Here is a 22,031-nt window from a genome sequence, read left to right as displayed (position 1 = left end):
GCTTTAACACTGCCTGATGGGAATGCCTAACAACCAGTTTTCTTTCTTTTCCTTAGATAAAAGCGATGTTTCTGCTGTCAAAAACCTGATTCACAAAACACTCTATTTTCCTGAGAAATATCATCTCAGCAGCCCCTCGCAGGAACCTGCAGAAACAGATTCTTCTGCCCACTGCAGTGGCATCCAGGATCCCTTACAACAAGAAGGCTCACATCTTTAGTGCCAGCGCAAGCTCTTCTGCAGCTGGAATTGGGCATCTGATGAAGATGACTATTCTTTCCCTATCTTGTCAAAACTTCCAAACAGGAAAGGGTCTACAGGCTGTGAAGGGATGTTCTTGGCTGTAGGCTTGCCTGTGTGTGGTGGGTTGGTTTGCCTTTAGCTGAGGCAGCTACAAGAACAGAAAGGGCCAAGGATCCTGCACACAGGCCTTCTGTTGCCAGATTCCATATTCCTCACTAAATAAAGTGCTCCACTAGTCACTGTGAAGGAGCAGTGAGGTTACAGATGGAGAGAACAGATGAGCCAAGTCTCTGTTTTGACCTATTCTTACAAGTACTTCAGTGAATACTTGTGAGTTCTTAGCAGGATCACAGTGCAGGAATTGGAGATGGAGGAACTGAGTTAGGGTGCAGACAAGGGCCTTCTCTCCACTTAGATGTATTTAAAGTAGAGCCATGCATTGTTTGTCTTTGCTGCTGCTCTTCTGCCAAGCAGTTTCTCACAAATCACCTGTTCTGAGTAGCTGGAGACATGCACAATTTGCACTAACAAGATGTGGAGCGTTAGCAGCTCTAGCAAAACCAGCTATAGTCAAGAGTCATTGCTTGTCTCCATCTTCTTGGGCAGGGTCATCCTGGAGAAGGCTGTGACTTAACAAAGCAGCTGTGAAGTGGTCAGTAAGACCAGTCTGACTTAACTGTGTGTCTGTGGCGCTATGAGAGTTTGGCCATCCCACAAGAAAGTGGAAATGCCACTGTTGCCTCTTGTTGTGGAGAGCGTCATGCTTTGCGTCCTGCACAACTGAAAGAGGTGGCTGGAAGTGATGTTCCACTGGCTGGCATGAGAAGTCTGGTAAAGGGGAGCTCATTTGCAAAAGCCCAGGAATGAACCTTTCCACATGCTGTTGTTACTGTGCTTTTCTGTCTCGTAGCTTGTCCCTTGCCTAACTCAGCTTGTTAGGAAAGGGGCAGCAGGCTCGCCTGCTGACTGGGATCAATTATCCCCTCTCAGTTGTGTGATGTTTTATTGGACATGTGTGATGGATGGAGCTGTCCCTTTGCCCTTACAGCAGCCTGAGTCACAGCAAATACAATTCAGTGATCTGGAGCAAGTGGCAGCATTTAAAGATTGTGCAGGCAGTTGAAAACCTGCTGTGCTTTACTCTGCCAAATATCCAAGGGCAGTCCTAACTGGGAGAAAATGCTTTGTCTGGAGAAAAGGAGTGTCTTGCCCTTGGGTCGAAGCGACTGTTGTTGAAGCAGCCCTGTGCGGTAGAAGGGCAGGATCTTTACATAATAAGCCTTAGCTGTTCTTTCCAGTTTCCTTCTGTAGATTTATGTAAGCTTTTCAGAGGACAGTGCTGTAGCACTGGTAGCAGTGGAAGGTAGAGCATGGAGAGTGAAATGGTGTGACCTGCTCTCTACCTGCTAGCTTGCTTCTCAGGCCACTGTATCTTCTGACTATCTAACTGCAGTAGAAGTTTCTCTCCATTTTAATGGCCTTGTTGAGAAGCATTTTTAAATGTTCCCCTGTCATGCTTGTGTAAAACTGGACACTTCAGGCAGGACCTTTTAAGTAATAATAGGGCTTATTAGCAGTGGTGTTCAAAGCAGCAAGGCTTGAGTCTGTGAGCTGTGGAGAACTGATACCTCAGGGACCATCTACTCATGGGCTAAAGTGAGGAGTTTGTCTTGAAGCTTGTCAGGCCTAGACTACAACCTCAACAGATTGTCAGCTCTTGTGACAGAGATGTGCAGCCACCCATCCCAACGGGATTGCTTCTGGCAAATACAGCCTGGCAGGGAAACAGGATGGCCTACACTTGTAACAGAACAACTCAGTGCTGTCTGTCCATGCCAAATACAAACCTTTATTAGCAACACCAAATATAAACCTTTATTAGCAACACAAGCACAGGGGGTGTACAAATGGGTGCATATGGCTGGAACTCTTTTATGCAAAACAAACTTTGCTGTACAGGTTGAATGATTTCCAAGAAAGAAAGGTCAGTCTGGTCCACTGTTGGACTATTAATTGGTCAGAAAGAATGGGAAGGGGTTACTGAGGGAGAGATGACATTTTTCTAAGAACTATCTTTCAAAGAAAATAGGGCAAAAACATTGCAAATGTTGGGCAGCGCCATTTGTGTACCCCAACCCTCTTTTGCTGGCCTGAGGGATAACATTGCTCCGTGCTATGCAAGCCCAGGCAATGCACACTATGAAAAGTAGCATTGAGAAAATACAGACACTACAAAAACATCTGTTCCCCAAAATTTTTCAGCTCTTAAAAACCATTGGAAAGGAAAAATACTAACATTTGAGGGCTTCCCCTGACAGTTTTATACTGCGTGCAGCACATAATAACTTGCAGATCCATTTTGCTCCTGTGCTCCTTGTGCACAAAGAGAAAAGTGTCTAAAGAAGAATTAACTGAACATCTGTACTGTTCCTTGGCCAAAAGATGGCTTTCCTTACTTTTTCCTGCCTTGAACTCCTAAGTGCCAAATCTTTCTTGAACTCTGTTACTCAAGCTACTTCCACTGGCAACAGTTTTTCTGTAAAGTGCCCATCTTCTCAGGAAAGGAGCCACTTAAGGCGGAGTGATGGAGCTACATTATACTTTCTTTGTAACTAATTGTCTGTTTGTCTTTGCCAGCCAGCACAAGCCACAGAGTTGGAATTGGAAGTGATTACTTCCCACGCAGCAGAAACTTCTTGCTGTATTCTACTCTAGCAGATTGGCATAACCTGCTGGTGCTGGGAAACTTTTCAACAGGGCAGCATTTGCAGGACACCCTTTTATGTCCCAGCGCCAGCACACAGCAAGTGAGGAGTCTGACAGTATTTGCAGGCACTGGGGGCATTTGCAGAAAATGATTCATGGCTTTGGTTCTGATGCTCAATTTACTAGCAAAAAAATGAAGGGAGAGGGTTGCCTTATTTTCCTGAGACATAATAAACCATCCTGTCCATCCCTGCCCTCGTTTTTATGATCTTTCTGCCATAATTTAATTATTTCTGTAACTCTTCAGGTGTATCCTGGCATGTGCCAGTGGAGTCTCTTGAGAGGAGGATTGAATGCAAACACAGGTGTGTGGCTCAATGGTCTTCAATGCCATAGTTCACCTGCTGCTAGTGAAAGAAGGACCAATCCTCTGGGAATATGGATGGCTGCAGTTCCCACACCGTTCAAAACCAAGTGACCCCAAGCTTCTGGAAGTGGTTCTGATTATGGCTTTGGCAGAGTGCATGTTCTCAGGAAGGACAGAAGTCCTTCGCCCCGCCCCTGGGTGTATTGCACACTGTTCCAGAGATTTGCCATGGCAGTTATTTCCCTGCAGACTTTTCCACAACTGCTGTACCCACTCTATCAGAAAGCAGCCCTGATAGGAACTGACCACCAAGGTCAGAGAGATTATCCCTAAAATAAGAACATTAAATTTCTTATAATGAAGGGACAGGCCTCATCATGAGGAAGCCAGTGTTGGACACGTACAGGATCCGCCTATGTCCTGCTCTGAGCTGTTAGTTTGTACTGCTTTCTCTATGAAAGTGTTAGCATTCTTTGATCTGCAGTGAAAAAGACCTTTAGATAATTACTTAGTTCTCTTTATCCCCCAAAAGCAATAGAGATGACTGGAATTGAAAGGAAAGTGTATCTGTAAAATAGGCTTTTCCAAGAGAAACTACAATTAAGACAATCTTTAGGCTTGCCAGCCCATTCAAAAATTACTTACTGTGCTCCCCAGTGTTGGAAGACTTAAACATTACCATGTTTGTAAATGAGGGTTGGATTGGCTTCTTTGAGATGTTGTAAGTTCTATTTTACAATCACATTTTAAAGCCAAGACTTCTTTCTTTCACAATGGAGGCTGTGCTTCAGAGGTAATGACACAAAAATGCTTTGGAGAAAGAAAATTATCTTTGGGCTAGAATTCAGAATACACGTGTCTAGTGCAATAACAGCGTGTCATTTTATGCCAAGTAACTCGGGGAGATGAAAACCCACCAGGAGCTGTGTTGGTGAGGAAAGCACCTACTGCCCCTGTAGGATTAGGCAACTGTGATTTAGTGAAGTGAGGTGTCTGCCGTGGCATTGTGACCCGCAGCTCTCAGTCATATAAATGGGCTTTTTTTCTGGAAGCTCTGCCTGCAACAAAGATTGATGGGGAGGTTTAAAGATAACTGTTGGCAACAGGTTCCTCAATGTCTGGACAAAATAGACTTCTACTGAGTGGATCTGTGTGTTCAACTGACATGGAGAGGAGGAAGGTGAAGGGCGTGTCTTCTGCCCTGAAGCTGATTTCAGAGTTGAGAAAAGAACTCACATTAATTTAATGCTTTCTTGGAAACATCCTCTCTGTGACTGACAATTTATACATGCAGTTGTTTACAATAAAGAAGAAAGGCTGGCAAGATTGTGGCACAATGTGCATTAGCAATCAGGGTACAAGGCAAGTGTTAAAAGGATTCTCTAAAAACTTTCCTTTTTGAAGGAAATTTTACACTCACCAGAGTGAGCAGAAGGAAAGGAAGATGCAAAGGAGTCATTAAGCAGAGAAGAGAGGAATAGATAGGGCTGGAGATTTTCACCAGCTGTAGCACATTGATTCACAGAGGAGCCCAGACTGCTAGTGGTTAGGATATGAGGCATGTGAACCACAGAAAGGTTTCAGAAAGGCTGGGGGATGTTGTGAATGTGGGCAAAAGCAGTTATTTCAAGACAGACATGTAGGAACAGCACCTGGTGAATTCCAGCAGCAGCTAGTCTGCAGGTATTTGCAGGGCTGCAAGTGACAGGCAGTAGTCAAAACAGAATTGTCAACTCAAAGTCATGGCAGTTTTCTATCTAGTTGGATCCTATCCAACACTTGTTAAATCATTGGAAAGATTCCTGTTGGCTTCAGTCTGAAGGCTCCTCACCTACACCCTTGCCGTAGCTAGGGCCCAGCTGCAAAACTGACACCAGGCATTGCTCTCACAAGGAAGTGGCCAGGACTTACAGGTGTTGGTGGCCCTCCCCTTCCCATGCACTTGTGGGCACCAGCAAAGCCCAGCAAAAGCCCTGGGACACTGAAAGGCAGCAGGGCCCCTTGCAGGGCAAAACAATACTCAGCAAAAGCCCCAGGGCACTCTAGAGGGAAACAGGGCCCCTTGTGGGAAATGACCAAAGCCGTCAGATAGGGTTTGGTGGTTGTGGTTAGGTGTAGGTTGTGTTAGAGTTGGGGTTAGGGGTTAGGTTTTGGTATATGGTTTGGGGTTTAGAGTTAGGGGTTAGGTTTAGGCCTTGGAGTTTAGGCTTAGGGGCTGGGGTTAACTTAGTGTTTAGGGTTGGGGATTATGGTTAGGTTTTGAGATTAGTTAATGTATTTATGATTAGGTTCCTGGTTTGAGTTTAAAGTCAGGTGGTAAATGTTGGGGTTACAGTGTCAAATTTAGGGGGTTATGTTTAATGTTAAGTTTTATAGTTAGGGGATGGTGATTTGATTTAGGTGATAGAATTAACACTAAGTTTTAGAGTGTTTTAGGGGTTAAATTTAGGATTAGGATGTAGTGCCCTACATCTTAGATTTAGGGTTATCGTTGGGCTTTATTCTTTGGGTTAGGGCTAAAGTCAGCTTTTGGGTTGTGGTTTAGGGTTTTCTTTTAATGGATCATAGAAGTTAATGAGTAATAAGATTGTAATGGATATGGTATCTGTATGTATAGATTATTTGCCCTTATTCTACATTCCGCTTTCAGAGGACAATGAGAGTTGGAAACTGGATGAGTTGATGCATATAGAAACAGGTGTTTTGTCTATCACAAGCAAGATTTTGTCAGCACATAGGTACCACATAGAGTGCAGCTAGAATACAAGATGGTTTAGTACAAGCATGAGCTGTCTAGAGCCCTGGGTTTGAGAAGCCAGTCAGGCATGCAAGTGATACAAATCCAGGAGGAGTTACTGCTACTTTGGAAGACAGGCTCATTGAGTAGGCATGTTTTCCTGACTAAATGAGAGAACCGTTGGTGTCACTTGAGAGATTCATGGAAAGCAGTTCATGCAGCCAGAAATAGATGCACAAGTAGAAGAGTGGTAAAGAAGTCAAGGAACATATCAGAAGCTGCAAGATATGATGACTAACAGTAAAAATCTGATGCTCCTTGTAGGAGCAACAGATGCCAGTCATGCCAACTATCTCTGGTAAATGAGTCCCAAATCATATCACCCAGGCTTTACTCTGATGTCCTTAGCATGTGTTAAACTACAGCATACAGCTGTAGAGAAAAGAATTAATGAAGAAATAAAAGGAAAAAATGCATACACATGTTTTTTGAGAAGCACAACAGGGACAATGACCACCTTGATAAAAAAGGAGGCAAGTCAGTGGTGTTTAATCCAGGAAAATAGGCAAAATGGGGTTGTCATTTTGGGGTACCCAAAAATTACCATTTTAAGGGTAGATAAAGGTACGTTTTGCAGTTTGGATAGCGAATCAGTAGCCATTAGGCATAGAACATGCCCTGACCTAGTGCATTTTTCCTAGAGCTATTTAAGAATAGATTATGTATTTTTAATACAGCTATGCTTTAGGATGGAAATTGAAAAAAAAAAAAAAAAGAAATTAAATAAACCCAATTGTTAATGTGTTAAATCACTTTTAACATTCCAGATAAGTTCGCCGTTTTCTAACTTGAGCTGATACTACAAGTTCTCATTTTGTGCAAGAGAAGCAAAGTTGATGGGCTGTGTGATGCCAGGACTCGAGACTGATGATGTGTGTGTGTTTAATCACTGGATTTCAAGTTGAAAGAAAGGAGATGACAGAGCAGAAGACTCAGTGCTGTAATTCATTGTGGCATTTAAACTAAGTGGCAGGATCTCTGATGAAGCAGCAGAGGGAAGAGGGGTGCAGCTTTAGCAGCTGGAGTGCAGAAAGGAGTTGCCTGACCAGAAGAACAGGGTGTGCAAGTCTGGTTATAGGGTATAACACCAAGAGATGGTAAGCACTGCCATTCATACAATATAGTTTAGTGCCCAGGGATGTAGTGGCAAAGCCCAAGCCCCTGTCAGTGCTTTAGGCATCTGCACTCAACATATCTGCAAAAGATTCTGAGAACTGAGAACTCTAAAACTGTTTTTGCCACAAAGTTTTCCTAAGAAAATACTTCTGTTCTGCTCTGAGCCAGAAAAAAGCAGCAAAATCCAACTTCCCAGAGTATAGGCAAAGGGAACAGAACCCTTCCAACAAAGAAACAGGACTGGTGTACGCTGGCATTGAGGCAATGAGAAGAGAAACATTTGTGGTAATCTTTGGAGGTCTTTGGAGGAAACGCTGTTCTCCTGCCAATAGAACAACTGGAGATTGTTCACAAAGACTCTCTTGTGAACAGGGTGTATTGTAAAGTCATTAAAGGGGTAGCATAAATTTATTACAGAACCAGAAATTGGAGAGACTAGAGCCAAATAGCAGAACAAGAAGAAAATGCCCACTCGGCACATCAGGACTAGCAAGAGGGTCCACTGAAAGGAGGGATAACTCAAGTTGAGGCACTCCCAGTGTCAGCTTCCAGCACCCACTTGCCTTTTTCTCAATCCCCGTTGAATACCTCAGCCTAGAACTCAGTAAGGTTAGGGGCATGGGAGCCTCACCCTCATCTCTCTCTCGTGGCAGCAAGTCTCCAGACATGGGGAATGCAGCCAGTCACTGACCAGGCTCTTCAGAGGCATGTAGAAAAGGCAGCTCCTGACTCAGTGTTTTAAATCTCAGGACTCCTTCCTCCAAGTCGATGCAACACTAAAGAAGGAGAGAGACAGTTACTTGCTGGACATTTCAGACAGTAAACTTCATGATGTCTATGACTGGGGAGAACCTGCAACACCTTTCTGGGTTTGTAGAGACCTTACAGATTTCCTTCCCTATCCCACTTGCTGCCTCCTTGCTCCAGTTCCCTGTAATGGGATTAATCTCCAAACTCTTCACAGGGCTTTTTCCCTCCCTTTTTCCTACGACCCTCTCTGAGTTGATGTCCTCACATCACTCAGCCATTCAACCCATTGTTTTTCCTGTTTTATGAGCCTGGCATGCAGCCACAAATGTGTGACAGGCAGGAGCCAGCTTGCTGCAGCCATATCCTGAGCCACCCAGGAGCCAGGCTCAGCAGAGCACTGACCCTAAGCCAAGCTGACAAAAGGAGAGGACTCTTTCCACTCATGACCAGTGAGTGTGGGACACTGAACGTGATCTTACAGCTTCATTTGGCTTAAAGTAAGGGCAGAGCTTGTTCTCATCTACCTTCAAAGGGCAACAGGGGTCTAACTCATGCATTTTCTTGTCTCTTCTTCAATTTCCTCTTGCTGCTTGCAACTTCTATGGTCAACAATACAGAAAATGGGAGATGTGATAGTATCTTAGTATTCTTTCTTAAAACCATTAAATAGGACTGGAAAGCAATCAGTGACTCAGAGTATACTGCACCCAGTCAGGCAGCTGTGCAACAAGCATTGCCCCGAGAGACCTGGACTTTAAGTAACTCTGATGCTTACAACTACCAGATCTTGGAGAGCTTCCTGAGAGGAGGCCTGCAATAAGCAAGGAGCTGTTCCTTACCTTGAGAGACAACAGAGTCTGGAGGCCAATGCAAAACTCCAGCATTTCATCATCTGAGAAGAGAGAAGAGACTGATCAGGCTTTCGATTATGTAATAGTGCATCATTAAAGAAAGTGTGTCTCTCCTGTAAAAGGATATGAAGTAGAAGAACATCTGATTCATAATTTTTTATGGTTATAGTCTCTTCAATAGAAAGCAGATAAAAAATAACAAGGAAAAGGATGAGTTAAACACACCAACATTAACAAGCAGATGGTAACAATGACAATAATAAATCTCTCTGTTCTGCCACTCACTGATAAGCCTTTAAAGGGGCTTTTTAGGCACAGTCCTGAAGATGGTCAAAATTAACTTTGCAACTGATAAGAGAAGGAAACTATGATTATCATGGCTACTGTGCAATAAATTTGAGGGGGTTTGTGTGATTGTTTGAAACTTAATATGAGGTATCAGAAGGGGCTAGTGAGATTCCATAAGACCTACTATGGGCTGTGTAAGGGAAGGACAAAAGTCAGAAGGCAAGCAGCAGGTGAATCAGGGGAGAACAAGCATGGAAAAATGGAGAGGACAGGGGATAAGGGGGCCAGTCACATGCAAGCAGGCTATTGGTTCACTTGTCTGACCAAAGCCTACACCTAGTGGCTGCAATCTATCTGATCTTATTAAATAATTTTAAGGGGCGGGGGGGGGGGGGTGGTTGGTTCCTGTGTAACTTGTCTGTCCTACTCATAACTGCTGCAAGTCCTCCGTTTCAGCAAACATAGAAGATGCCCGGGGTTAAAGTGGTAGCTAAGGAGGAATTCCCAGGTCCTGGAGTCTTCAGGAATCACAGCCACTTGTAATGTCCTTAACACTTCCCATGTTTCCTGGAGGCCTACTTGCCCTGTAACCAGTGGCTATAATTTATAATTTATTTATAACCACAAAAGTGAGAGCACTGTGTGCATAGGGAGATGTAAGACACAGGTGTAGCAATTCTTCTCCCTCCAGATAGCCATTTCAATGTCCCAACAAAATAGGTAGTAGGTAGTAGCTATAGGGTTAATTCATCTGTGCTGGTACTAATACAGATTGCCCATAAAGGGCAGGAACAAACAGAGTGGAAACCAGGAAAGAAGAGCAAGCTGGAGTGTGTAAGAGGAGAAAGCTCTTTCTAGATAACTTAGGAATGTGGGAAGAATGTGTTTGAAAAGAGGGAACAAGGCAGGCCTTGGAAGATGAACAGGACACATCAAGTTGGGGAAACAGATTACAGCAAGAAGATAAAGCTGGAAGAGTAATAGGGAGAAAAAACAGGGGAAAAAAGACAACCACGTTATTTTCAGCATATGCGTAGCTTGATGTAAATGCAGAACATGCAGCCTTTCTGCTATTTTCTGGGCCTGCCTCAGTGCCCGCTGGCCTGACCTTGTCTCCTATGGCTCCTGCCTTCAAAGACACTGAAGGACACTCAGCACTCTGGGGCTTCCTGGTTCTTTCAGGATGCTCCCTGCAGCAAAGGCAGACGAGCACACAGAGAAGCACCCTAGGAAATGAACTGTACCCTCTGTTACTTTCTCTAATGACTTCCAGCCAGCCAGAGATACAAGTGCCCATTCCATAGGAGAACATAAGGCACCAGAGGATTAATCAAGCCATTTGCAGAATTTTATGAAAGGTCCATTTTAGAATCGAAATGAGAATTTTTCACATCTTCAGTTAAGGCTGAAAAAACATCTAATTTCTCCCCACTTTCAGTGTGTTCTGTCTTCTCTGTACCCTTCCTATGCCCTTTGCCTTTGGTTACATTGAGAGTATTCACCATGTATGGTGATGTTGGCCTGCAGTGGAGGTGGACACATCACCAACCTTCCACCATTTTATGCTTTTTCCAAAAGTCTTTTAAATGTCCTTGGCAGGGCAAGAGGGACACAGGAGAAACAAGGGAGAGGAGGGGCTGGCACTCTCACCTACAACCAGTGCTGAACACAGCACTGTCTCCTGGCCAAATTGCAATTCCATATGTTCTACTCGGCCAACAACGCTGGGGATGGGAGGAGAGAGGTCTCCACAGTCCATGGCAGACACTTCTTCCAGCCTGTGGGACACAAGAGGTGTTATTGCCTCAAGCAGAGGAAGTGGAGGACAACCAGGACTTCTCACTGATGGCAGTTCTAGGTCTCACTGGGAACAGGCCCACAAGAGGGGGAATCTCTTTCATACGGTATATCTGGAGGTAGATTCAACAAGCAAAACCTCACCACCAGCCACCAGCTGGGCAGCTTTGCCTTGCAGTACATGCAGACAGAATGGCACAGCTCTGCCTCAGAGTTTGGGGATCTGCAAACAACTTTGCCAGTGCTCTAATGCCTTTCCCTGTACCCCACCCTCTGCATCTTCTAAATAGCCATGTGCACATGCAAAGCTGCCAGTAATTATCACTGGGGCTGGGACTCCAGAGTGCCTGGGTTCCTTCCTCAGTTTTTCCTTGAGCCATCCCTCTTTTTATACTGTGCAAAAACTTACCCCAGCTGGTTGAAACACCTTTTGGAGATGAGGTTTGGTAGACATCCAGTGTTAACAGTCGCTTTCAATAGCTGACCTTGACACTAGAAAAACAACAACAGATAATTACTGTAGGCTCAAAATCAGCATATCCATTCCACCAACAGTGTTGGAGACTTGGACTTTCTGAGCAACACAGCCAGGATGTGGTGTTTTAGGCAGTAGTCAGAAGGTAGGAGGTTCATCCAAGATAATGGTAGTTTCCCCAGTGCTCTGCAAATCACTTTCAAATACTTCTTTTGGAATTTGTCTTCCTTCATTTGTATTTGATGGCCTAGACACTTATCGTAGTGACTTTAACTTAACAGTATTCCAGTCAAGAGATGAACAATTAGAGAATATATGTGTTTGTATATATGTACAGTAATTTCACGAATACAAGCCGCACCAATTTGACCAAAATTTTGGTGGAAACCCGGAAGTGCGGCCAATATTCCGGGGCGGCTAATACATTAACAAAATTCTAAAAGCTGCCAACACGGAAGTGAGAGCCCGCGGCAGCCCCAAGCCAAGCTGGAGCCCGGCCGGCCCCGGCAGAGGTGGGAAAGCCTGGCAGAGGCGGGGCCAGCAGTGTGGGGGGCGGGCGGCAGAGCCTGAGCCAGCAGGGCGGGGCAGGGGGGCGGCAGAGCCCGGGCCAGCAGGGCGGGGGAGCCCGGGAGAACTGGGGCTAGCAGTGCAGGGGAGCATGGCAGAAGCAGGAAGGCCGGCGGGTGGGGCTGCCTGGCAGTGGGGGAAGCCCAGCAGAATCGGGGCCAGCAGCGTGGGGGAGCCTGGCGCTGCGGGGGCCTGCAGTGCCGGCCGGGCGAGCGAACGCGGCGCGGGGCGGGCGGCGAGCCCGGCGGCGGTGGCAGCACCACCCGGCCAGCCCCGCCGAGCCGTGGCGCTGAGCTGGGCCACCCGGCCCCGTCGGCAACCATGAGCGGGCCGAGCCTGCCTGGCCCCGCCCCGAGCCAGTAAAGCCCTCTATGCCGCGATCCTGTTACTAATTGGCCAATTTGTGAAAGCTGCGCGCGGATTCTCGCGACGAACTAAAGTGCGGCTAATATTCGGGGTGCGGCTTATCTATTGACAAAGACAGCAACATTGTCGAGGCACCGGGGGTGCGGCTTATAATCCGTGCGGCTTGTATTCGTGAAACTACTGTATTTATTATATCATGTTCTCTTTAAGGCTATAAAACATGATACTACAATAGTCACAGCTGGTGTCATTTAGCAAAGGGGGAGAATGTGCCCTCCACCCAAGTGACCTGTGCATGATTTTATTGGAATAGTTCCCAGTGCCTTGCTCATTTTATTTCTTTACCCCTTTGAACATGAAAGGAAAAAGAAAATGTGGTTGCCATCTATTTTCTGTCCCCTCTGCAGAGAGGTCCTTAATGGCAGTCTTGAGATGAGGAAGTAAGAGCAGGTTACATTTATTTTAGGGGTTCGAAAACATAGGGTCATCAAGGACATCAATAAGAATTACGTTCAGGGAAAAAAAAAAAAAAAGAGGACTTAGTAAAGAGTAACTGTCATCTACAAAATACATCTTTACCTACAGTGACTAATCATATCTATTCTTGATGGCCTAGTTCTTCAAGGCTCTGTCTTTCACCACTGCCCAAAAAAAAACCCACCAAAAAAAACCCCACCAAAAAAAATTTCCTTTAGGGAGGCTTATTGTATTCATAACTATCATTTGTGTTTTTCCTGTGATTCCCTGTCTTCCATCCACTATGGCACTCTGTGACATGAATCACTCAGAAGCAGCAACAGAGCTGCCACTTCTTCTCTACTCTTATGCTCAGTCCCAACAAGTTTAAATGCTTGATCACCTTAAGCAGATCAGCACAGCTATGAGGGACTTAGTGCAGCACCAGCAGGGTCAAGGAAAATGTCTCAATTTCCTGATTTCTTATCTAAGCCTGTTTATAATTATTAATCATCACAGAGAGCTACATCCAGTATTTCCAAGATTTCATTTTCAAAAATGTGCTGTCTGTGAGTAGTTAGAAAGAAGAAAACAATTCCTGTGGGAAATACTGAATGCTGCAAACAGACAATACCAACAGTGTGCCTTTCAGCCCAAACCATTCTGTGATTCTGGGGCAAAATGTCTCCCTTCTGATTTTAGAGCTCTGCAGTGTCTGTGCTGCCTGGTCCTCCCTGACACATCAGCCCTGCCTGAAAAGGCTGTGGCCAGACTAAGCAGAGAGGCAAGATAAAGCACAGAGTGCAGGTGCATGTCAAACATCTCCCTCCACATCCTCTAGTCAGAAACAAGACCTGGAGCATGTATAGCAATTGCTAAGGAATCACTTGGGAGCAGCAGACTTGAGATGCATGAGCTGCTGTTGTTAAATAAGCTTAAACTGTATCACTAGGCAGATTACTGAGTTTTGTTTCCGAGCAGGCTGGGAAATTTGCATGTTAGAGACTTGATAGGATATAACAGGACAGTGATTATTCTGTAGAAAACAACATTAAATCTCATTGAGTGTAAACAGCTCTTCACCACCAACCATTTCCCTAGAGAACTCACCAGGAGTCTGAGGAAAGTCCTTGGTCCTGCATACCACAAATATAATGCAGGTATCTCATAAGCACTGCAAGGCTTCTTGGACTAGGAGGACTTCATCACTTTACCCACTCTCATCCCTACTCCAGAATTTTCAGTCTTGTACTACCAGTAATCTTTATCGTTTATCGAAATGTCAATTATGGGAATTTCCAAGAAAGAGGGTAAGGGGAATCAGTAAGGATTTGTAATGAGCTGGGATTTCTGAAATGATGTCAGTTCTGAAGTCAAGAAGCTGCTTTAGCAAACAAAAGGCTGATTGATACCAGGTTGCTTTGGCATAGAGGAAAAATGGCCTTCTATAGCAATGAAATCTTTCAGCATCTATTTCCAAGTCAACAAGAGACAAGCCCCCCTACAAGAAATAACAGCTTGATTTTATGTTGCAGATGCCAGTTGTGACTAGCTTTCCAAAGTGCTTTTCAAAAACTGTCACAAAAAGGGGCAGTTCCGCTAAAGCACCATCTGGGCAATCCACCTAAGCAAATAGGAGGGTGAGTGACTGCAGTATATTAATATAATATAATATAATATAATATAATATAATATAATATAATATAATATAATATAATATAATATAATATAATATCATATCATATCATATCATATCATATCATATCATATCATATCATATCATATCACATTACATTGTATTATTATTATATTTAACTATTACAGACTAGGTCAATCTGTGATCTCTGGGACTTAAAAGGCCTTAGACATAAGGCAACTAAAACCTGTTGAAGTGAAAAAACTTACTGCCTGAATCTCCATTCAGGATCAGTATCACTGAAGTCTACTTATATTTGGGTTTATTCCCTAGTCAAGTTGAGTTACAAGTCAGATGATATATTTGTTACCACTCTGAGATTATCAGCATACTTGTGTGTGTAAATGATAGGTTTTTCTCAGGAGTCAGGGATAAAAAAAGACTTCTCTGGGGCTGTGCTCCATTTCTAATAAAAACTGCACTACAATCAAGCAGATATCCAAAAGGTATCAGCTCACCTCTCTGGTTCAAATGAACTGGCAGCCTGAATCCTTTTTCCTGACACAGCTCTGTGACAGGAAAGGCTTTTTGAAGTTCACAAATGTGAACACCAAAAGCAGCAAGACAAAAAGAAGGGAAGGAGAGCTTCCTTCAGTGCTAGATCAAGTGTGACAAACAGTGACTGGCTCCTAAGAAGGGCGGAAAAAGAGAGAAACTCCTGTGCAGAATTCAGGGAGTGTTAGGTGCAGTGTTAGACCTATTACCTTGTTTGTGATGCTCATTAACCTTCCTCTGTGAGAGAAAATAAAATGTGGGTGACAGCTGGGATTCAGTCCATTAGAAACACAAAAGGGAATGACTGGTGGACTGTAACGCTGACTTAGCTACTGCCCCTGTGATACAATACCTGTACATGCCTGTCCTTGTTCAGTGTGCATGCCAGGCAAAAACCCCACGCTTTGCCACTACATTTCCTCTTGCAGAACAAGGAGAGGCTATTACAGAAAAGGAAACACTTTTATTTGCTCAAAAACAGGCTCCAAGTAATTGAAAAAATTACACTGAAAGCCATTCATCCTACTAGTCTGTCCCCAAGTATGTTTATGTTAACCTAGCTGTATTAAAGTCTAAAATGCTGCCTAACTGCAGCAGTAAAGGCTGCAAAACAAACCAGACAATTGCTTTTCTTGGTACTGAGATAAGATCCTGATCTAAGCCTTTCAGAAATTTGCTACCAGGCTGTGTTCCTATCATAATTTATTGTGCCAAATGAATTTTCAGAGGTATAATATATTTTTCTTGGATGTGTAGCCTTTACATTCAGATATGGGAGACATTCTTTAGGACAGGTAGCTGAACTAAAACCAGCTTTAAAATGGGTTTTGTACAATAGGTCTGTATCTTGGTGAGTCTCATATCTGCATATTACTGTGCAGTTCTAACCATCCAGCCCTCTTTCATGGGCCACAGCTTTTGGATGTGCTTTCTTTAACTGCAGGGGCCAGGTAGTAATGTGCTTTGCTGCATAGGAGCATATAAGAAGAAAAGGGAGCTAAAAATACTGCTTCCATCAAGACACCCAGCTGTGCTAATTTGGAGCACAGTTAGTCGCTTTCTGGGGAGGTCCTTTGACACCTGAGAGAATCAGACTAGACTAGAACTAGTTAAATGCAAATCAGCTTGGGGCACCTGTCTTCAAGTGATAAGGAGACATTCCTTGCCTTTATGAGCAGTTATAAAATACCTCATATCATGGGAAGGCTGGCCTTCATGGGGAGAAGATGTGATTAAGGTAATTTATCTTCAAATATGGGCACCTAGAAGGCATGCAGCAGAAAGGCTTTCCTCTGACTTTTGAAAAGCCTGCATCCAGACTCTAGGAGAGGCCATGCATGAAATCACTTCTCTTTGGCTGCAGCTGGCTTTGCAGTTTGTAACTCAGCATGGCCCTTGGGAGGGGGACAGCTGGAACGCTGAAAATTTGCCATCACTGTGAAATCAGCAGCACTGTGTTGTTGCCTTACCTGGCACTGTATTAGCAGGAGTGAAGTCTCTTTTCTTCTGTCCTCTCCCTTTTCAATCTTTTCATCCTGGTCTTTTGCCAGTGGAGATTGAACCCGTGCAGACTGACCCCTGGCCTCGCCCCGCAGCTTGTTCAGGTTGCCTTCCAAGAGGCGCCGCTGGACCACACTGTGAGGCTGCTGTCTCCATCACAAAGAAAGAGAAATCCCAGCTAAGAATGGAGCTAAGGACAAGGACATTTACTAGCTCAGGGATGCACGTTGCAAAGCTTGATCCAACTGATCGCCCTGATGAAAGACACGCTTAACCAAAAAAACTTGCTCTAAATCCCAATTTTTTTTTCTGTAGCCGCTAATTTGCTGTTAAATTGTCGAGATGTCTGTGACAGCCAGATCTCTGGGATGCAGTTATTGGAGGAGAAGAATATGCCTGATGCATGGTCTTCCCACACATCTCTGTTCCTTCAGCTAATCATGCACTGGAGAGTCTCATTCCTGTAATGCAAGCATAATGCAATGCACTGCCTGCTGGATGTGTACTGACATCCCACCAGGCACATTCACACCTTTCAACGTGCGAGGGCACAAGGAATGCAGCATGTGTGTGATGTACATGTGGGCAAGAAGGCAGGACTGCAGATATTTTAGGTGTGCAAGCAATTATTGGTGGGGAAGCAGGAAGTTCCCCAAGAAGGAAACTAAAATGAGCTTTTAATGTTCCTTGGAGTCTGCCTCTGCTCCCTGCCATCAGATGCTCTAGGTTTTGCCCAGTATTGATCCATCCAGTCCCTGCACAGCTACTGAATCAACAATGGGCAACACCAATTAAACAGGTGCCTGTTGGAGGTAGCTTTGTCCTTTCTCTATGTACTCAGCCCCGTGGCCCTTCTGCAGGAGAGCAGCTGCTCTGAGCTGGCCATGGCATTCCCAGTAACAACTGCCTGTTTGAAGAAAGGAAAACAATCTAAAGGGGTTAATGTGCTACAGCTGAAACTACTACTTTTATCTTTCTAAAGAAAAAGAAAAAATTAAGTTATCTCCCAGGTGGTGCAGCATTTTGATGTAGGATCTTGTCAATGGGCAGGCCAAACACCTGAGCCAGACCAGACCTGCCAAAGAGCTGGGCTGCATTAACCCCACAGGTTACTTGTGTTTTGGACTAGCTTCATGCCTGGCCAGAGAGCTGAGGCCAGAGAAGTGTGCAAACTGCAATTTGCACCCTGACTTGTCAGATTTGCCCAGTGGTTGGTGCAGGATGGCTGTCACTGGCTCTTTGGTCACACTTAGCATTGCTCTTTGCAAGATGCCAAGACCCTCATGCCTCTGTTTCCCTGCCACTCAAGGGGTGAGAGTCAGATTGTTCACATGCTGCATAAGAAACACTGCAGCAATTGAAAAAGTGGGGTAAAAATATCCCTCCGTTGTTTTTTTCCAGTCTACTATGCCAGCCCATGGCACAGCTGGCTGTTGTGCTTAGCTCCCTAAATACTCTGAGCACAGTGCCAGTTTGGCTGCCAGCTAACATCTGGGCCATGGGAAAAGGGCAGGGAACAAACATCAGGTCTCAAAATTCCCATCCTCCTTCCTGCCTCTCACAATCTGGCATGCAAAGGACCTTTCCCTCTTCCTGCAACCTTTCCCACAGAACAAGCAAGCCCTCTGCAGCTGCCACCTCTGTCCCCTTCTTGTCACTCAGGCTGGGAAGAGGCCAAGAGCTGGGGATTAGCTGAGCTTTGGGATTTTAGAGCCATCTGATTCAAGAGCAGACTCTCAGGGCCCTGCCTATCTTCTCTCTCACCAGTAGGATGGAGAAGTGGAGAGACTGTTGCAGCTCCTGGACTAGGCAGAAACAATTAGATTTAGAGGATGGTAAAGGAAGATGTGCGTGTTGTGGTGAGGAGCTGGAAAGGATGCCCTCCTAGGGCACTTAGAGGGATCAAAGAACATTTCCAGTGCAACTTAGGGAAGGTTCAGGTTCTCCAAAGTGAAGCCTCCAGGCTTTGCTATGATTAGTGACATTGTATGAGCTGGGGATCTTGATTTCTGGGAGCTGACCAGAATATTTTAGTTCTTGTAGCTACTTATTTTTTATTTTGCCATTTAAAAAAACAAACCAAAACTGATCATGCTTTTTGTTGCAAAGCTGGAAACATGAGTTCTCTACGGAAATATATAATTACTCATTATTGGAGACATGATGAGCCCATCAAATCGAAGGCACTGCTGGATGCATCACATAAGCTGAGTGCACACCCAGAATACACAGAAAAGAATGGCAAAAAGCCTGTGACTGCAAAAGAAAGCAGGTATTTTATTTTAAATTACATGAGGCCCTGCTCTAATTTTAGGGCATGGAGCTGCCACAGCTGGGGTCTCTGGCACTGTCAATGGAGGCCTGTTGTGGGGAATTAATTAAACTTTCCTCCCAGTGTAAGTGCTATAGGAGTCAGGGGTGTTTTACTCTCTCTCTCTCCAAATCAAAATCTCCAGCACTTCCTACTGCTGCTTCATTTTCAGTACATTCCTTTTTGCATTCCTGTCCTCCAGGAGGAAGCCAGATCAATTTAGGAAAAAGAGATGGGGTTTTCATAGCGCTAGAGAAATAAGCCAAAAGCATATTTTGGACTCTGATTTGCAGCGCCCAAAACATCGCAGCAGTATCACAGTGTCTCATCAGGTTGCAGAAATAGCTGCAACTCTTGGAATCCCTCTTGGAAATCTAAGATCTGGATGCTTCTTTTGCTCCAAGTTAAAGCAGAAACAGAGGTACCACACTGACCCCAGGTATGGCACTATGTGTGCAAACTTGGCACAGCAGCCACACTTTATTTTGTGCCCTTTTATTTTGAGCAAAATGTCCATGCGAGAGAAAAACCTGTCATGCTTTATTCCCTGCTCCCTAGGTCCATGGTCATGGACCAAACTTGAAGTTTGTAGTGGGTTGCAGTGACTGAATGCTGTCCGCATACAACGAGTTCTCTTGCCTGGAATGGTTAATTTCAGCAGGAGAGCTGCTTGTGGCAAGTGATTTAGACAGGGCCTGTCTCGATCAAGGAACCCCTTGGGGCTTCAGGGTACCAGTTGTCACTTTGAGGCATGGTGATAGGAGTCAATCCCAAAGCAAAGCTGGTAGATGTGTTCCTGCCTGCCTTTGCAGCTGGGGTCAGCAAACCCGCACTAGAAGACTCAGAAGTGGCTCGTCTCCATACTCTGCCCAGGGACAATTCCAGGGTCATGCCTGGCTGTGCTCCAGAGGGGATGTTCAAGCTGCAGTGCTGCAGGCTCTCTGGGCTCCAGTGTGGCCAGAGCTCCTTCCCCACGGGGAGGAGAGTCCCTGCTCCTAGCAAAGCCAGCACTGATGTGATGCTGCTCGCACTCCAGCCATGACTGTGCACAGGGCCGGAGGGACAGTCACACCAGTCCCTGCTGATAGCTGTGTGTGTGGCTGAGGCGACAGATCAGGGGGACTTGGAGGAGCCGCCCTTGACTCTGCCATGTCTGAGATCCCAGTAGCTGCTGAGGCAGCTGAGGGAGCTGCAGGGAGGGTGGTGGGAGCAGCAGGATGTGTCCGCACGGGAATGTGGCACTGACCCCTCGTCTGCAAGCTGCTGCGCCCCAAGGTTTCGGCAAGGGGGATTAGCTCCCATCCAGTGCCAGGGATCTGCTGGTCCCACACACGTGTGACTCTGTGCCACTGCATGCCTCGGGAGCTGTGAAATGACTGGAGGCACACACACCAGAGCATCTGTGGCATTGCTGCAATTGTCTGAGGGAAACACAGACTGCAGAGAGGGGCAAGATCTTTTATGACACCCACTGCCACAGATGGCAACCACAAGTGACTGTGCCCCCATCACAACCAGATGTGAGCCCTCTTTTGTGCAAATGGTTTAGACCTCCACATACTTGAGCAGTTTAACTCTACAATGGAAAGAAGTTGGACAGCAAAACTGCCAGAGCGAGGAGAATATGTGTGCAGTTGAGCCAGTAATAGATCCTGTGGGAATCTGCTTCCAGCCTTGGGGAAGCCCTTCCAGACCACAGGCTGCCAAGGCTCCTGGAACAGACCTCCCTCCCTGATGCTCCCTGATCTACGTCACCACAAGGAGATGCCCACAAGCCTCACTCCGATGTCTCCTCCCCAAAGGAGTCATCCAGAGTGCCAGGCACTGCATCTGCCTGTGTGCCTGGTTTGCAGTCCTGCCCTTTGCTTGCCCCTCCATAAATCCAGAGAGCATGGGCAAGAGAGAAAAGTGCAAAAAGGTGACAAAAGGTCAAACAGAAGTGTCTCAGAGTTTCATGAACTGTACTTCCCTTCCCTGCCAGGAAGCATTCTGCTTTTGAGCTGGATCATGTAGGAGTACGTGGGGGCTTTCAGAGATGTCCCACATGGAAATATACATGTCACATAAACATATATAGGTACTGGTTGAATGGAAATTTGGATTCTGGAGAGTCCTTCCAGTCCATGTCTGCCTGAGCAGTTTGATTCCTGTGGGGGGGCACAAGAAGATGGATGCAAGCAAATGAGTGATTAATTCTTTCCCCTCACCCTGACCTGCTCCTAGATGATCCTGAAGAGAAGTTTCATTTTTGCTGAACCTATGATCCTTTCACAAAACCTGACAGCAGCTCCCACCTGGAATGAAGGCTATTAGGAGGACTCCGTCCCAAAGGGGGTCCCAGTGAACTCACCAGATCCTTGGAGGTGCCGAGTCTTGTCAAGCCATCCAGGGGCAGCAGATCAGCAGAGTCCTTGTGCACAAACTGTGTGGCCTGTTTGAGGCGCCTCTTTTGTTGCAGAATAGCTTTGTTCCTCAGCTCCATCTCACGCTCATGTCGTTCCAGGTCAGGAGTTCTCTCGCTCTGCTTTTCCTCCTGGTCTCCTTGCCCCAGTGGCAGGGGGCAGCTCTTCCTTGTGCTCATGGTGAAGATTCAGACGGAGCAGGTCCTTCTTGGTATGCTGGGGTGTTCCCTGAACTCGTCTCCTGGTGTTTGCCCTCTGGAAGCTGACTCAGTCTCTTCTCTCCTTTCCCTTTCCCCCTCCCCACGGCTCTCCTTCTCTTCCTTTCCTCCTGCTCTCTTAGTTATAACTCACCCATCTCTGAAGAGTCTCGGTGCCTGTTTCTCCCTCTGTCCTCTCCGCTCCTCCGTCTCCCTCTGCTCCCGCCTCTTCCCCTCCTCACTTCTCCTGCCCTGACTGCAGCTTTGCCTCCTCCAGCCCGTGGGTCCCTGTCGTACTAGAAAAAGCCCCGCGTCAGAAAGCGCTCTCCATAAATCACGGCAGAGCCGGTAGGATGCTCCGGTTGGAAAAATCCAGCAGCAGCAGCGGCAGCAGCAGCAGGATGGCCCCACTGCTGGGGGCTGGCCTTACCTCGGCGGGCGGCGCGCACGCAGCGCGCGTGTCCGTGTCCGCGTGTCCGTGTCCGTGTGTCCCCCTCCACGGGGACACGCTAAACCTCTGCCAGCGAGCTTTGACGCATCTCCGTGCCTCTCTAAATACTGGCAGCGACTCGGGTCAGCCTGGAAGGTGATGCAGTGCCTTGGAAAATGGGAGAGAGCATCTTCCTGAAGGCTCCTGGCAGGCATGCCCAG

At 45.9% G+C, this 22,031-nt stretch overlaps 2 protein-coding genes across 2 annotated transcripts in view; one reads left to right on the top strand and one right to left on the bottom strand.

Moving 5' to 3' along the window:
• ITFG2 (integrin alpha FG-GAP repeat containing 2) overlaps nt 1–3,202 on the top strand; it is a 12,164-nt gene extending 8,962 nt beyond the window's left edge. The window contains exon 12 of the mRNA XM_033087041.2: nt 57–3,202. Within this exon, the coding sequence (XP_032942932.1) occupies nt 57–220 (164 nt within the window). The 3' untranslated portion in view covers nt 221–3,202. The remainder of the gene's footprint in view (nt 1–56) is intronic.
• Nucleotides 2,073–22,031, bottom strand: NRIP2 (nuclear receptor interacting protein 2). The gene is made up of 7 exons (XM_033087042.2): nt 21,811–22,031; nt 21,132–21,676; nt 16,440–16,616; nt 11,325–11,407; nt 10,769–10,896; nt 8,819–8,871; nt 2,073–8,005 (listed from the first exon to the last, which is right to left on the bottom strand). Exons 2-7 carry the CDS (start codon nt 21,360–21,362, stop codon nt 7,913–7,915), a joined length of 765 nt encoding a protein of 254 aa, XP_032942933.1. The 5' UTR covers nt 21,363–21,676; nt 21,811–22,031; the 3' UTR covers nt 2,073–7,912.

The sequence above is a fragment of the Catharus ustulatus genome, chromosome 2 (genome assembly GCF_009819885.2).
Source record: "Catharus ustulatus isolate bCatUst1 chromosome 2, bCatUst1.pri.v2, whole genome shotgun sequence".
NCBI lineage: Eukaryota > Metazoa > Chordata > Aves > Passeriformes > Turdidae > Catharus > Catharus ustulatus.
Note: the sequence above shows the minus strand (reverse complement) of the source record. Positions and strands in the feature narration are given on the sequence as shown.

What these genes read in the sequence shown, in the direction of transcription:
- NRIP2 (XM_033087042.2), bottom strand. Translation starts at nt 21,362, where the DNA reads ATGAGCACAAGGAAGAGCTGCCCCCTGCCACTGGGGCAAGGAGACCAG. An exon ending in TCGGCACCTCCAAGGATCTG is followed by an intron (nt 16,617 to 21,131) that starts GTGAGTTCACTG and finishes TGATGGAGACAG; the next exon opens with CAGCCTCACAGTGTGGTCCA. An exon ending in GTGTTCAGCACTGGTTGTAG is followed by an intron (nt 8,872 to 10,768) that starts GTGAGAGTGCCA and finishes CTCTCTTCTCAG; the next exon opens with ATGATGAAATGCTGGAGTTT.